Source organism: Micrasema longulum, unplaced genomic scaffold (assembly GCF_059751315.1).
Source record: "Micrasema longulum isolate JH-2025_06_02 unplaced genomic scaffold, ASM5975131v1 h1tg001265l, whole genome shotgun sequence".
Lineage (NCBI taxonomy): Eukaryota > Metazoa > Arthropoda > Insecta > Trichoptera > Brachycentridae > Micrasema > Micrasema longulum.
Genome location: NW_028278452.1, coordinates 305,786 through 321,168, shown reverse-complemented (window position 1 = coordinate 321,168; position 15,383 = coordinate 305,786). Strand labels below are relative to the sequence as shown.

The 15,383-nt window shown below is 32.2% G+C and overlaps 1 protein-coding gene across 2 annotated transcripts in view; it reads right to left on the bottom strand.

The window, feature by feature from the left end:
* The window catches only part of LOC148276169 (uncharacterized), a 45,572-nt gene extending 30,826 nt beyond the window's left edge, over positions 1-14,746 (bottom strand). For both annotated transcript variants that reach the window (XM_088234663.1, XM_088234662.1), the window contains exon 1: positions 14,381-14,746. Coding sequence is in view for 1 of the 2 variants with exons in the window: in XM_088234662.1 (XP_088090788.1) it covers positions 14,381-14,441 (61 nt within the window). In the remaining variant the exon portion in view is untranslated. The remainder of the gene's footprint in view (positions 1-14,380) is intronic.
* Between the last annotated feature and the right edge of the window lie 637 nt (positions 14,747-15,383).

The following is a 15,383-nucleotide window of genomic DNA, read 5'->3' as shown; positions in this document are numbered from 1 at the left end:
GTTGGGTAATGCTGCAACAATTTTTTTTTTTACCTCATTTATAGACGTTGGTTCAAATTTACTGAATTTTTGAAGGGCATTATCTAAAATTACAGGTTTTTTCGCTGAACTACACGCCAGTCTGATTTTTTCGACTTTATTTGTAAAAAAGTCGGCAAAATCAGTGGCAGTAGCGCTTGTGTTAGATGTCTCTGCTATACAGTCACCACGAACAGATTGAAGGCTTCGCCAGAGTTGTTTTGGAGACTTTTTCTGTTCAGTGATTTTTGTACACCAGAAACTAGATTTTATTTCTTTTATAAATGTCCTATAAGAGGCTTGCATATCTAACCATATTGATCGGTCCAAAGTTGACAGTGTGTTTCTGTATTTGCGTTCTAGACGTCTTAGCTCTTTTTTTTTGAGTCGACAATTTTCGTCAAACCATGCATCAGATTTCCTTTTTCGAATAGTTTTTGTAGTAAATGGTGCATGTTTGTCTATCAGGTTAGATAGTACCTCATTGTACAACCCAACCAATTGATCGACGTCGTTTGAGCGACGGTCAATGTCCGGACCAATCAACGATGTCAGAAGTTCGGATTTAAAATGTTCTAAATTTAATTTTCTCCATGGCCTTGATACGAGTGTTTTGTAAGTTGGTGTTGGTTTTTGGATATTAATTTTACAGTGCACTAATCTGTGGTCTGAAAGTCCGATGTCTGTTACAAAAACTGTGATTTTTTTATCACAATTCCGTCGTATTATAACATCAAGTGTACCTCCCGCATCATGTGTAGGGGTATTTACTTCTTGTGAACAATCGAAATCACTTAAAAGTGCATTAAAACGAACAGATTCTGAATCCGTCTTGCGGTCGAAACGAATGTTCAGATCTCCAGTTACGTATGTTACTTCTGTACGAGTGATGGCCCATTCAAGTAAAGATTTTATTTCCGAATAAAATTTCCGAGGTGGTGCTTTAGAACCTGGTCTATAAATTGTGATTAAGGTAAAATGGTTGCTGCCTGCGCTAACCCTACAGCCAATGCATTCAAAAGTTGTGTAGAGTGGTATTTTAATTTTTGTTAATTTAAGCTGATTTTTTGTTAGTACAATAATTCCACCGTGGTTCGTCCATGTTATATTATTTTTCTTATGAACGGTTTCAATGGATGGTTTCCGTGCCTCTTCAATAACATTGAAACCCTTACTACGAAGTAGATTAATGGTAACAGAATTATGGTCTTCATGCCAAGTTTCCGTTAATGCAAGAACGTCTAGATTATTATCGTTAATTATGTTGGGGATATCATCAATTTTATTTCTGATTGAACGTACATTCCATGTACCAAGTGAAAGAGGACAAGGTGTGTTTGCGTTTCTATTTATTTTTACGTGTTTAATTGTTTTTGGTTGATTTTTATCTTTATTTAAATATGTGACTTGTGACTTAGAAATCTGATTAATAAAAGTGTTATTTGTGTTATCAACTGTGTTTGTTTTATTTTTATTTTTTATTTTTCTTCCCCCACGACATCCTCTATGTTTCTTAAATAGATTTGAAACTTGTCCTGAAGAAATTAAATTATATTTATATACTATATCGATAACATGCTGATCTAAGCGTTCTTTTACATTTTTAAACTGAAGCAATGAGTCTGTTGTGTAGGTAATGTAAGGTAATGAAGAGACTCCTTTGCACATGCCTTAACTTTAGAGAATCGACAAATTGTTAACAATTTTGTCGACATATCATAAATCAAGTAAGGGTATTTGTAACTTCCCTCAAGGGTACGGAGTGGCGGAGTGATGAACATGTGGCAGTTCTCTGTCCGCTATCCCCGTCCACGTGCTCGTCTTAGGTTCCGGTGGCTCACGAGTCCGATGGTTTAGTACGCACAAAACTCAACTGAACTAACACTAGCGATAGAAAATTACTTTATAATTTAGTCAAAATACGCGGATGTGCAAACAAAATAAACTATTTTATTCACTTAAACTGAGGTAATAATGCTAATAAATTATTTGATACAGAATACGGATTTTAGAAAGTCAGATTTCTTTAGAAAAAATATTGTTTTTTGAGGAGCGAGTAAAAACACGTCAGGCCGCTACAGAGCGCCAGAGACCAGATATATTGTGTGAGGGTGTGTGTAATATGCGTACGGGAGTGTGAGTATTGTATGTATGTGACAATGTGTATTGAATATGAGTGGACTTATTGAACAATGATTATCGAAGATTATCTTTTTTTTCTTTCAAACCTAAATGCGGAAACCTATCAACCACCTTATCGATCTAGGTAAAATTGTTTAAAAAAATTGTTAAGAACTTTCCGGCCTAAATTTCAAATTTAAAAATACATAAAAAATTCAAAAAAGTAATAAAAAAACAATAAAAAAAAAAAAAAAAACATATATGTAAGTACATACATATGATTACATGTATGTATGTATAATATGTAAATATTTAGGATGATTCTTTTAGAACACCAATAATGAAGTTATTTGTTCATATAAAAAGAAAATACAAAAGTTACTTAATTTATTTTTTTAAATATGAATATAAATTGAATTATAAATAATTTTTACAAAACTGCCCTTAACATCTTTTTAAAAAATATTTATGCGAAATAATTCAGTCAGATGAATCTCATCCATAATAAAGGTCTTATTTATCTTTAGCTCTTTAACTTATCAAAACTATCATAACTTATTTGTTAATAGAACCCGCAATATGTGTAATCGTCAGTGTAGTCATATTAATTACATGTCTTGAACTTAAAATCTAAATGAAATTTATAAAACAAATTCAAGTTATGATGTTGCGCCTTGAATCCGAATCCTACATACTGAATGTACTGTACTGTGTATAGGTAAAAAATAAGATTGCACTGTATAGTCAGCTATATTCGTAATATATCTATGGGCGGGGGAACAATCACATAAGCCGACTTTTTAACGTGACATTTAACAATAATTAGAACTTCAAATAGATTACAGCATTGGTGGGGTTTTTAGGACCTAAATCAAAACCCAAAATGTGACACTTAAACGGTGTTTAGTTACAAATTATAGCAAAATAATATAAATAATACTAAAATTTTGCGATTTTTTCATGTTTTGACATTTTAATGTTGTTTTATTTCAATGAATTTCATTGAAGTTATAAGAGAGAAATTTAAACTCTTTGTCCCTCATACGCATTGTTTCCGTAAGACTGAGAGAGACGGTACTATAATTTCGCCCCAAGCTTTAGACGACAAACGTTAACATACGAAAATGAATCAGACTTACTTAGAAAATAGAGCTCAAATTCCTATCTGCCAATTTAGTCGAACGTTCAACATAGCACAGCACCATGAAATAACATAGGGTGGATTTATTAATAATTTATTCAATTCATCAATAGGTAAACACACGAAACAGAACACTATGGGGCCGACTGATCTCCACTCGATTTCTTTTAGAAAAATTTTCGCCCGCGAGTAGAAACTAAATAATTAAAACCAAAAAATAAAATAATAAATAAGTATTCACCCATCCTAATTTTACCGGACCGAGTGGATTGGCAAGATATGTGTGAAACGGGCCAGTACATGACAGACACAATCAATCATTTTCAGAATAATAATATCGAATTTATTAAAAAATAATGAAATGTTACTAGGTGTTTTCATTGTGTCTTCTCTTTAAACAAATTGCAAATATTTCTCATATAAATAGTTAAAAATAAAAAAAAAATAAAGTACTTTTTTTTGTTTTGTTTTACAGGAAATAAGCTGCTATTACTTATTTTATAAACATTTTCAAATAAACAAATGTGTTTAATCACGATTAGAATATGTGTATTATTTCACAACCATCTTGTAAAAAAGAAAGTGCAGTACAAAAAACAACCTAATTTATTTACCGTTTTCAAAGTATTTGGCTGTGCAATACGCTTCCTGCCATTAATATATGAACATTTATTTAAATTCATCCATAAATCGGACTTTATTAAATCTTAGAAACAAACAATTAGCGGACACTTTGTTGATATCGCGGCGGACCCGAAAGATGTACTTTTATGGGCAAAGGCTTAACTCTGATTGGCCGCTAAGGAGATGGCGTGATTTGGAATGATTCGGTGATTGGAGATGGCAGGGTTGGGAATTTACTTCAATATTTTAAACAAATTCACAAGGGATTTGGCGTACATAGCTACTAAATAATTATTTCAGAGGGTCGGGGATTAGAATGACATAATATTTATTTAAAGTTCTTAAATTATTTACTATGATGGAGATGACGGTTATTGGAAGTAAACAACTCATTTATGCAAAACATTAGTACAAAAGCGGTTTATAGCAAAAAAGTTATATGAATAGTTTAATCAATTGACATTTAAGTGGCATTGGTATTTATTAATTCTACTAAAAAACTGAGACACTTTAATTAAGTCGTTGTTGTCATTGCTGATGAAAAATGTTACAACACTTTATATTATTTTTTTATGTCAGTTTAAAATTCATTTATGAATAAGATTATTAAAAACATCACTCCCTACTTTTATGCTAATTATTTTACTCTAATCGTAAGTATTGTAAAAAATATCCTATATTTGTCTGTGATGTCCTTCCATCAGAAATATGACATTGGCAAAGCATCCATCTAATTTTGAAAAAAATTTAATGTCACATACGAGTACATGATCTATAAATTGATTTAATTTTCAAACAAACAAATTATCACGCTGTTTAGGATAGAACGCCACAACACTGTCTTTGCAAACATACCTTGCTTCCTTTTCTTCACTCATACATCTTCTCATGCACTCCTGACGATTATTCCGACTCTTAACATGTCCCTCTTCAAGTATTTGCTGAATTCGGCCATGTCATGTCTTTCTTGGTCTTCCTCGTTTTCTGCATCCATCTATATTCACATCATAAATCTTTTTAGTCCATTCGTCCACATATCCAAACCAATGCAAAGTTCCTTTCTTGATTTTGTAGATATTGCTTAACTTTTCTTTTCATAATGCACGTATCTCGACATTTGTGCACCTATCATACATAGTTTTACCACACATTCACCCGAGATCTCATTACATCATTTAGCCTACTTTCATATTTGTTATGGCACCAGAACTCCACTATGAACTGCTTATTTTGCCTCCTGTGACAAACATTTATTTTCCAAGGTTGACTTTAGTGCACCGTTCACCCTGTTTCCGGAACTCACCCTCCTTTCAATATCTTTTTCAGTCTTTACATCTCTAGTAAACACACTTCCCAGATACACTACACTAATTGAACGTAGTTATGCAGAAAGCAGCCAGCCATAGAAAAGTGAAACTGAGATAAAAGTATTTTTGTGAAAGGACTGAGTAATTAAGTCTACACAAAAGTTGGAATGTTTTTGACTTTAACAAATGATAAACAATAAAAACATTAGTATTTTTTTATGAGAAACAAGAATCTAATTATGTATTTGACCAGTTTCAATAATTTTTAAAGAACGGTAAGATTTTTCTAATGCTGTAGGTGTTTTTAGCAAATTGAAAAATGCTGTTTTGTAATCGACACCATTTTCAGAAGCTGAATAATACAGTTTTTTTGTATGAAAGCGGTCTGGCTGTTTTTAGCAGAACATAGAATTGACCTTACTGCATCTTATAACATTAATATCTAATTTTTTTCAAAATTGTGGACTGGCTGCTTTCTGCATAACTACGTTCAATTCTTCCACCTACAAAATAATTATTACATCAAATCATGTTGATAAATCGTAATAAAACTGATACAATAACAAAGAGATATTGATTGACAAAGATTACATTTAAATTCAATGTGGATGACTTAATTAATTATACGTGGTCGGATTCTGTGTCCAAAAATTTTATTTATAAATTGATAAGCGAGCCACTATAGCCAACGGTAGGAATTATAAATACAAGAAATTGTTATTATACATTCAAGAGAGGTATACAAGATGGGGCAGTGAATGCCAATTATTACGCATCTAAATTTACATGATTAGAAAGAGGTGGGTTATAATTGTAAGCAAATAGTGGACATGTCTAAAGAAGAAGTGCTAATATTCATGAGCAAATAGCAAACGCCTGAATTGTAATGAGGAAGTGAGACAGACAACAATCCAAACAGCCATTCATCACAACCATCTTGATAACTACAGCGGAGTCTGGTAAAACATGATCATATGAATTGATTAACATTGCCAGCGTTTCAAGGTGGTCATTTGAGTAAATTGACAAATAATGTAAATATAAAATCACCTAAAACAGCGACATTGAGCTGTTATTTTTTTCACAAAAATAGAACCATATAGTATAATTTATCTATATACACCGATTCGTGCATGGGGTATTGAATTAGAATATTAAATGCAGGGTATATTTTTTGATTACGTACAGGAAATGCATGATTCACTCTCTGCACTGTCTTTAAAACGATAGTAGGTCGGGCGCAGTGGGCATTGGTTTCCAAGTAAGTCCCACAAATATATTAAATTACAGATTATCAATGAAGATATTTCAAATTATTAAGTGCTGGTGTGTTCGTAAAACTTTCACAAACACATTTTTAATGTACAGGAGTACATTTAAAAATGGTAATATTTCATTTTAACCAAATGTATATTTTTTTTAATCTGTTGGAATAGGGGTGTGTATACGAAAAAAAAAATTATGGGTTAAGAAAATGTAGCAAATGTAGGGTCCATAGTCCATAGTCGATGACACACACGTGTTAAATTAGTTCACCTGAAGTAGACTAATGACCGACGATGCAATGTCATCATTTTCTATTGAATCCAATACAACTTATATTACAACTCTAGCAATATTACACATAAAGGCAGGATCGTCGCCCTGCAGTACATTCACATCATCCCTACTATGAAGAAATGAACTACAAAGGAATATGGTCTATAAAGATACCATAGGACGCAGCCAACATCAGTCTATTTTTTATATATTTTTTTATAAAATAAACCAAAGTAGAGAAGAAAATGCCGAACACTCCTCTAGTGGAACGGAAGGCCTGTTGACTACTGCCAACAGGCCGGCTTCTCCTGAAGAGTTTTAAGTGGTTTCCTCTCCACATGAGCAAATGCTGAGAAGTTCCCGATTGGTCTACATAAGTATATCCCTCCTGATCCTAACAGTTAAGATAAATTTAAATAAATTTTTAATTGCAGAAAAATCCACCTTTTTATATATAAACCTTGTATATTATAAGCAAGGTAAACAATAAAGCAACTCCCATTTAAAAAAAAAAAAAAAAGCCAACATTAGTCAGTTCAGTTCACGTCAGACCAGCTCGACGACATCACACAGTTCCAGCATGTAGTTCAAGTGCAGTTACTTCAACCCATCATCGCCGCTACGCTCGCGCATTGAGCTACACAACCAAGTGCTGTATCTTATTCGCCATGTAATAAATACGCATTAAACACCAACCTCGTGTCTTCTCTGTCAATCTCTAACTGGGGTAGGAACTCCAACCAAACCTTCAACTACTTAATCCTACATATTTATTTAATATTTTGTGTTCATTATAATAAAAATTAATACAGTGTAATTAAAATGCATAAAACAAATATATTGAAGAAAATACACAATTATAGATAAACAATAAATCCCATTATTAATATACACATTCTATATAATTTCACATTCCAGAGTAAAAAGACTTTAAAAAAAGTATTTTTTTTCAAATTCGAACTGTCCTTAGTTCTTGAAAGGGCTATAATTAGTAAAGGGCGACGATTTGAAAAAATACAAATAAAGAAAAAGAAAGTATTTTACAGTTGTTAAAAATGAGTCAAGCACAGAACACACACATTTCGTAATTGGAAGAAATGTGAATAAATAAAAAAGGAATTTGCTATTGTTAAAAAATAATGTCAGAGATCGAAACACAAAACACACATTTATACAGTTTATAATATTTTTCAAAATAATGTCGATAGTATTTAAAAAAAAGTTAAACTTAACATTTTGTGAAGCAACATTACCCTTAAGAATACCCCACAGTAACTCCATTGGATTTAGTTCTGGGTGGTATGGTGGTAGGCGGAGTACACCATGTTCATGATCTTCCAGGATTTTGTAAAGTACAAATTTCTGGTGATCTAACTCGTTCTTTTTTATTTCTAACTTTCCCAGAATTAGATATGGGTACGACCCATTATCAACTACCAAGATAGACTGGAGCTTTAAATTCAGAACAAGCTTTTCTGCAACTTATTTTTGATAATTATTTGAATTCATATTTCTGTTATAATCTCCTGGGTTTTTTTGCTGGGTGGGTAAAGGTATTTTGGGATGAATCCTTGCTCAGAACAGGCATGCATGATTATTAACATATCACCCTTAGAAATAGGTACTCTGCAACCTTTGTTTGTTTCGTCGGACCATGATTGTGGTAACGTATGTGAACTGTGTAAGACTCATCCATGTAAAGTATAGGACTAATCCATGTAAAGTATAAGACTCATCCATGTAAACTATATAAGGCGGCCTTGCAATTTCGAAAGACACCGAGTTATTTTAAGTTTAATGTAATTTGCGTATCTGGGAAGCATGTTTTTAAGAAATGGAAGAGTAGAAAAAGATGTTGAAAGGAGAGTGAATGCGGGCAACAAAATGAATAGCGCACTAAGCACAGTAATTGCTGATAAACATATGTCAATCGAAGCTAAACTGGCAGTGCGCAATGGAGGTTTAGACCCAACACTTATGTATGGAAGTGAAAGATGGAACTGGCAGAGGAAGGATGAAAGCTAAGGGAACGCAGTCGAAATGCGATCTCTTAGACGAATGTGTGGGAAATCAATGTATGACAATGTTACGAATGATGAAATCAGGCGAGAGTGTAAATCTGAGTCAGGTATAATTGATAAGATTAAGAAAGGGTCTCTGAGATGGTTTGGTCATGTAGAATGAATGGATGACGAAAGAATGGTAAAACAAGTATAAATGGCGAAAATAAACGAAGACGACCGAGGAAGACGTGGAATGATCAGATAAACCAAAATCTTAAGTCTGGTCATGTCAAAAGTAGGCAGAATCGAAGGGCATGTATGACAAGATGTATGAATGTGGAAGAAGCTAGAAATGTATGCCAGGATAGACGTGTGTGGCGGTCCATTCTCTCTGCCTATCGCTACGGGAAATGGGGTGATGGTAGTAGTAGTTTTTTAATTGTTTTGTGTCTTTTTCCACCGGAAACCTAACCTGCAAACAATTTTTCTTTGTGAAGAAATGCCTCTGTCAAAAATAATTTTATTTTTTAAAACTTCCAATAACTTTTGTAGGGTCAGAAATACCTTTTGAATTAGATGGAAATAGTAGACAATACGTCTATTATCTCTTGGCAAAATCCAGTAAAAAGAAATAAATGGGTCAAAATTATAAGAAACTTAAGGAAAGAACCTGATTGGGATCCACCAAAATCTAATGTTGATTGTTGAGATTAAAACAAAAACTTTTTTTATATACCAAAAATGAGTATCCTCCAATTTTTGGTAGCATATGCACGCTCGTTGAAAACAGCCCCGGTATAAATAAATAAGCATGTTTTCGTGTCACTACTTTTCAAAATATTATCTATAGGGCATGTATATGTATTATATCAGTGATATAAATGTTAACTTTGTATTTTGAACCAGAACAATTATAAAAAAAAAAGTTTATCTTGTTAATTGCATTACAAAATGGTCAGGAAATTGTTTTACTTCTAATGAAAAAAAAGTACTGACCGTTTACAACGATGAAGGTTATAAAGATAAAAACAAAAGAGTTATGTTAATCATAATATCAGGTAGCTGACAGACATGCAAAGGAAAGAGATCAGCACTAGTAAGTAAAGTCAAGATAAATACTAGAAAATTACAGAACAGGAAACCGGTTAGGTACCAAATTTTTAGAATAATTCTTTATAAAAAAATTATTAGTTTTTTTCCAAAACTACATTTTTAAGTAAACTTAATAATTTTAAAAAAATAGCTAGTTGTTTCTTATAGTATTTATTTGAAACTTTTTGCACACTGTACATTGGCAGGTTTATTGTTATGGTGAAATTTTGTCAAAACAATCGAACACAAAACAAAAATGGAATTCGTCAACAAAACTTATCTAGGAATAACAGATAACATTGGATATCTTAAGATGGAGTAGACAGTAAAGGAGGGACTGGTACGGCCATGTCCGAAGAATGGACACCACCAGACTCCCTGGATTCGTCCTCGTGGAAGACCTCCCAAAAGATGAAAGGACAGCTGGGAATCCCCTTCACAGGAGGAGCAACCCTCTCGAGAACAGACCACTTAGGTCTATAGCAAGGAAGAACAGATAGCAGCCGATAATTAGTGGCAATAGTTTAGTGGGCAAGAGGCTAGAAATCTAAAAATCAGTCAAATAAGAACACAATGTACGTGTACAAAAATTGTTTCAATTTTTCCATCGACACCACTTATGGATTTTTTTAGTTTTATTTATTTTTATTTTATTTTATTAAAATAAACACCACTAAGTGCCTTTTATAAATTAGTTGAAAAATACATTAATATACATACATACATATAAGTCAAATTAAGTTATGACATTATAAGTAAAAGGTAGCATTTAAAAAATAAATTAATACTAACAGTTATTTAAAAGTTAAGAAGTGTGTAAAGGAACAGAATAAAAAAATATATACAAGTAAACAGTTTTAAAATACGAATATATATTTTTTTTATAAATAGAGATATTTTGAACATGTAAATAAATATTATGCTGTAAATGTTTGAAAAAATATAGGCTAGTGTTGCGGACTCAGATCAGAGGTCCGAGGTTCGAACCCTACTCCACCCCAACTTGATTTCCATTTTCTAATAGTGAGTTATTTACAACTCGTTGAAAATGGCCACTAAAGTTGAAATATTTGGGTAGATTATAAGAACACTAATAGAAAAAAAAAACTGGAATTAAGCCTGTTAACCTGTTGTGAGGAAAGAAATATTATTTGATACACTTAGCATCATTTTAATAATATGACAACTCGGCACATTAATAATTTATTCTTCTTACAGTTTTCTTTAAAAGTTTCCAAATGTGTCCTTTTATTCCCTCCTAAATAGAATACTTAGGTATTCTTTTATGTGATAAAAGGCATGTGCGCAGTTTTAAATTATAAGAATTGTAATAGACCATGGTTAAGTCCACAGACCGTGACCCAGAAATACATATTATCATTATTGATATAAGTAGGCCTGTATGAATGACTTAGCCAAAGTGAAAATGCATGCATTCTTTATATTGTGTACTTACGATAATATATATAAGTAAACTTGAAAGATACGAAATTATTATTTATATTATAAGTAAGGTAGATTAGTAAGACAGGTAGAAGTCTTATTTTTAAAATACTTGTATTATTTTGTAGCTCTATGCAATATTCAACAATTAACTTTTTTATAGTATGATTCAAATTTAAAGATTTAATCAGTTTTTGAGTAGGTAACTTATGAAATATTCTTTTTGTGCAACCAGAATGAAAAAAATACATAGTGCTGTAATGTGACTAATGTGCGCAATGTGCAAATTGAATGACTCGAGATTGGATAGATGAACACGGATTAAGTATAAAGTATTTAATCTAACAAAATTTTTTATAAGACATTTATGGCGTAGCCGAGATACTTCAATGAAAACGAGAATGTTTATGTTGAGTGGCGTTAGCAGGCGCTAGTCAGGGGCAATTTTGTGGGGTTACGAAATTGAACAGTGCTAATTAATAACGAGCGCCTGAGGGATTTAGAAAAATCTCGAACGGGAGACATATTTCCAAGTGATACGAAAGCATTCCGAATGAATAACGCATTGTATATTTACAAATATGTCAATAGGCCAGGACGCTCAAACTACAGTGGAGAATTAAGTACCCCAAAACACCCAGGCTTCACAAAACACACTACTTAAATTATTGTGATATTATTGGATTATTAATCGAGCACAGAATTTTAAAAGGTACTTAGATACCTACTTACATTATGTGTATACATATATATATATATATGCATATATGCATGTGTATAAGATACAAAATGTACATAAATAGTAGGTGGCCTGATTTTGCTGACTTGTAAATAATTTATAAGTACGGATAGGCTGGACTACCTAGAATAGCTACTCTTCAGTTGCCGATCATTGCTTTATTAAGGAATGCTGTATTTGTTTAGTTTTTTACAGTTTATTTTTTGTGCTGTTGCAATATGCGCACTTGGCAAACTTACAACATACTTTGCTCAGTGTATTTTCGTTTTGTAAACTTTTGAAAATCATTTTTAAGTTCTATTTGTCCATGCTCTTAATAGCTGCACAACATGTAATCTAGCCCCTATATATTTTTCAACATAATTTGAAACGAGGAACTAGAATCCCAACTACCTACATGCTCTGTAGCTGCAAAGCGTGTTGGGATGTTTATTGTACAGCGCCCCAGAAGTGATTTTCACAAAAATGGCGCTATAAAAATTATCCAGTTTAAATAAATGAAATACATAAATATATTTGTTATTACATTTTTTTTTTTTAATCCATGGCAAAGTACATACATTTTTATATCTTTCATCCATTTGTTATTCGAAGGAGATTGTTTTGGGTAAATAATGATGGATAAGACTCTTGAAAAAATGATCATTCTAATTTACTGTCCTCATGGACAGTATATTTGATAGATTAAGGACTATGAGGGATGATAGTAGGCTGAATGCTGTCGAAATCCAATAATGTACAGAAATCAAGGTCTGCATGTAAAGAGTGGTGTGGCATTCTATCCCCTCTGTCTACCACTACAGGAAAAGTTGTTTTATTTATCGGATGAACCTGCAGATGTGAGTACGTAATAAGGAAGTTCAGCCTTACAGAAAATTAGACATAAAAAATGTATTGCTACGTGCGGTAAAAATTATAGCGTTAAATTGAATGGCGAAGTTTCTTCAAAAACTATAAAATTATTTAAATAAAAACAAACTACTTTGAACGACGTCACTGGTTCTCCCGAATAAACCAATGTTAAGAGAGTTGTGATAGATTTCCGGTTTACAGTAAGTCAACTGGCCAATCAGCAGAACTCGACGAGAAGAAGGGAAAGAAATTTTGAGACGTCACATGCGGATTAATTAAAAAAATGCAAAACTTCAAAATCATAGCACTGATAATATGATACATAAAAATTGGAAAACAGTATAATAGTCTATTAACAAATAAAAAATCTTTTCAAAAAACCCCGAACTTCCCCATTTAGCCGTACTTGGTTTTTTAACTATTTTTATTATAGAATAAAACAATGTTTTACAAAAAGTAAACTACTTATACAGAACGTGACTTGGATCACTGTGTAACTTCTCAATACAAATTGAGATAACAATCAACAAGTTTGGTTTGTCAAATTCCCCACAAAAACTTTTATTTAATTATCAACACAACAATATTTTTGAGAAGGGTTATGATCCTGTGGGTAGTGTTGCGGACTCTGAGGTTCTGATCCCGCCCGACCACGTGTTTCCCATTTTCTAACATAGTTATTACCGATTTATACATTAATGATATTGAAATATCGTGTCTCTGGCGGTATACATCTTTATGTAGTAGCAATTTGATCATTAAATTTCGAAAAGTTTTAGTAAAATAAATATTATATTCGCTTGATAACCCCCAGGAAGTTATATCATATTGTATAATTGATTCTGAGAGAGATAAATAAATTATTTTGTAACATTTATTGAGACACAAATCCCAACTCCATGGAACCAAAGTCCTGAGTTGAGTTGGGACGAATATATGTATAACACTCTTAACAACATACATATCCCCGTATATATTATACAGAACAAAAACATCATTAAAAAATACATGGTACATTAACATATAAAATAACATACGATTAAAAAACATTTGAAGTACATGAAAAAATAAAATTTAAATGAACTTACTAAAATATTTGAAAAACCATCGAGGAGTTTTTCACTCTAATTCCTCCCCCTAAGTAATGTTTGAAAATGTATAAATAAACACATTTGCATAATTTATTATATAATAAATATAGAGAAAGTAGAGCTCGTAATTAAAAAGTATTGCGGATTACGGTAGTGGAAGTGAATTACTCCAGGTAGGAACGATATTATTATAACTGGTTATTATAACTCGCAAGATAAAAGCGATATTAAAATGAACGACACGAATTTCGGCAAACTTTATAATAACAACTACGATTTATTTTAGCAAAGCGAAGCGTAGTTTACTCCTCGAACACATGGCCAAAAATCTATGCGGCATTAAAATGCAAACTGCAAAAAAGTAGCACAGAATATGTTCAACAAAAATCACATAGTTTTAAAGTACTCACCAGATGTATTAAACGATACCAGTAACAATACGCAGGGGAACAATTTAGACTTTAAAGCCATTGTCACCTTCGAGTTACGTGTATCTTCAATTCTTCACATGTCACTAGGCGTCTATGTCAATATTTAAAACTCAAAAAACGAAAGTTGAAGACACGCATATTGAACTTCACAAACTGTTGCTCGCTAACGTATAAACTTACATCGTGAGTAATCTGAACTTATTACTTCACATGTAATTGCACAATACCGCTACGCGTTAACATAATATGATATGGGTTTTCTTCGAACAATAAACACTGATTGTAAAAGAACTCTACAAAGTTATTAAAACACACCGAACCTCTGAAATACGGACGAGAACTGTCAAACAGTAGTAGCGCTTGTCACTAATGTCACAAGTGTCCGACAAAGCTGCTCGCTTATTCGCTGTTTACCACATTTCACGTCACGCTCTGACCAATCATAACTGCTGAATTGTTTATGAAAACGATCGCTACTGCCATCTCTACTTTGACTCGGAAATGTTTCGAATTTTGAATAAAGAATAATAAATTACATTACCAACTTTTTTGTTGAGAGTTTTATAGGGTTGGCAAAACGTCAGAAAATAACGAGGACTTATTTATACAATAGGTAAATACTATTTTAATATCACATAGTAAATTGATTTAAATAACTATTTATAAACATAAAGTTATTTTTCAATTAATTTCTTCAGTTTTATGTTGCCCGAATCAACTTTATGTTACGTGACCAAGCACATGCATAGAACTTGTTTTTTGTAGGTAGGTAATCCAACTTCATACGTATTCTTAGAAATCAACTCTACAGAATGATATTATGGGTATATTTTTTCCAAGAAGAGAATTTCGATTTTCTAGGTTAAAAATATGATGACGCTTTCATTATTATGGCGTAAGAAGTGCTATGACGCTTATTATTTTTCAGAAGTGATTTTTTATGGCCTCGAAATTGGAAAAATGATGATGAAAGCAGGTTAAA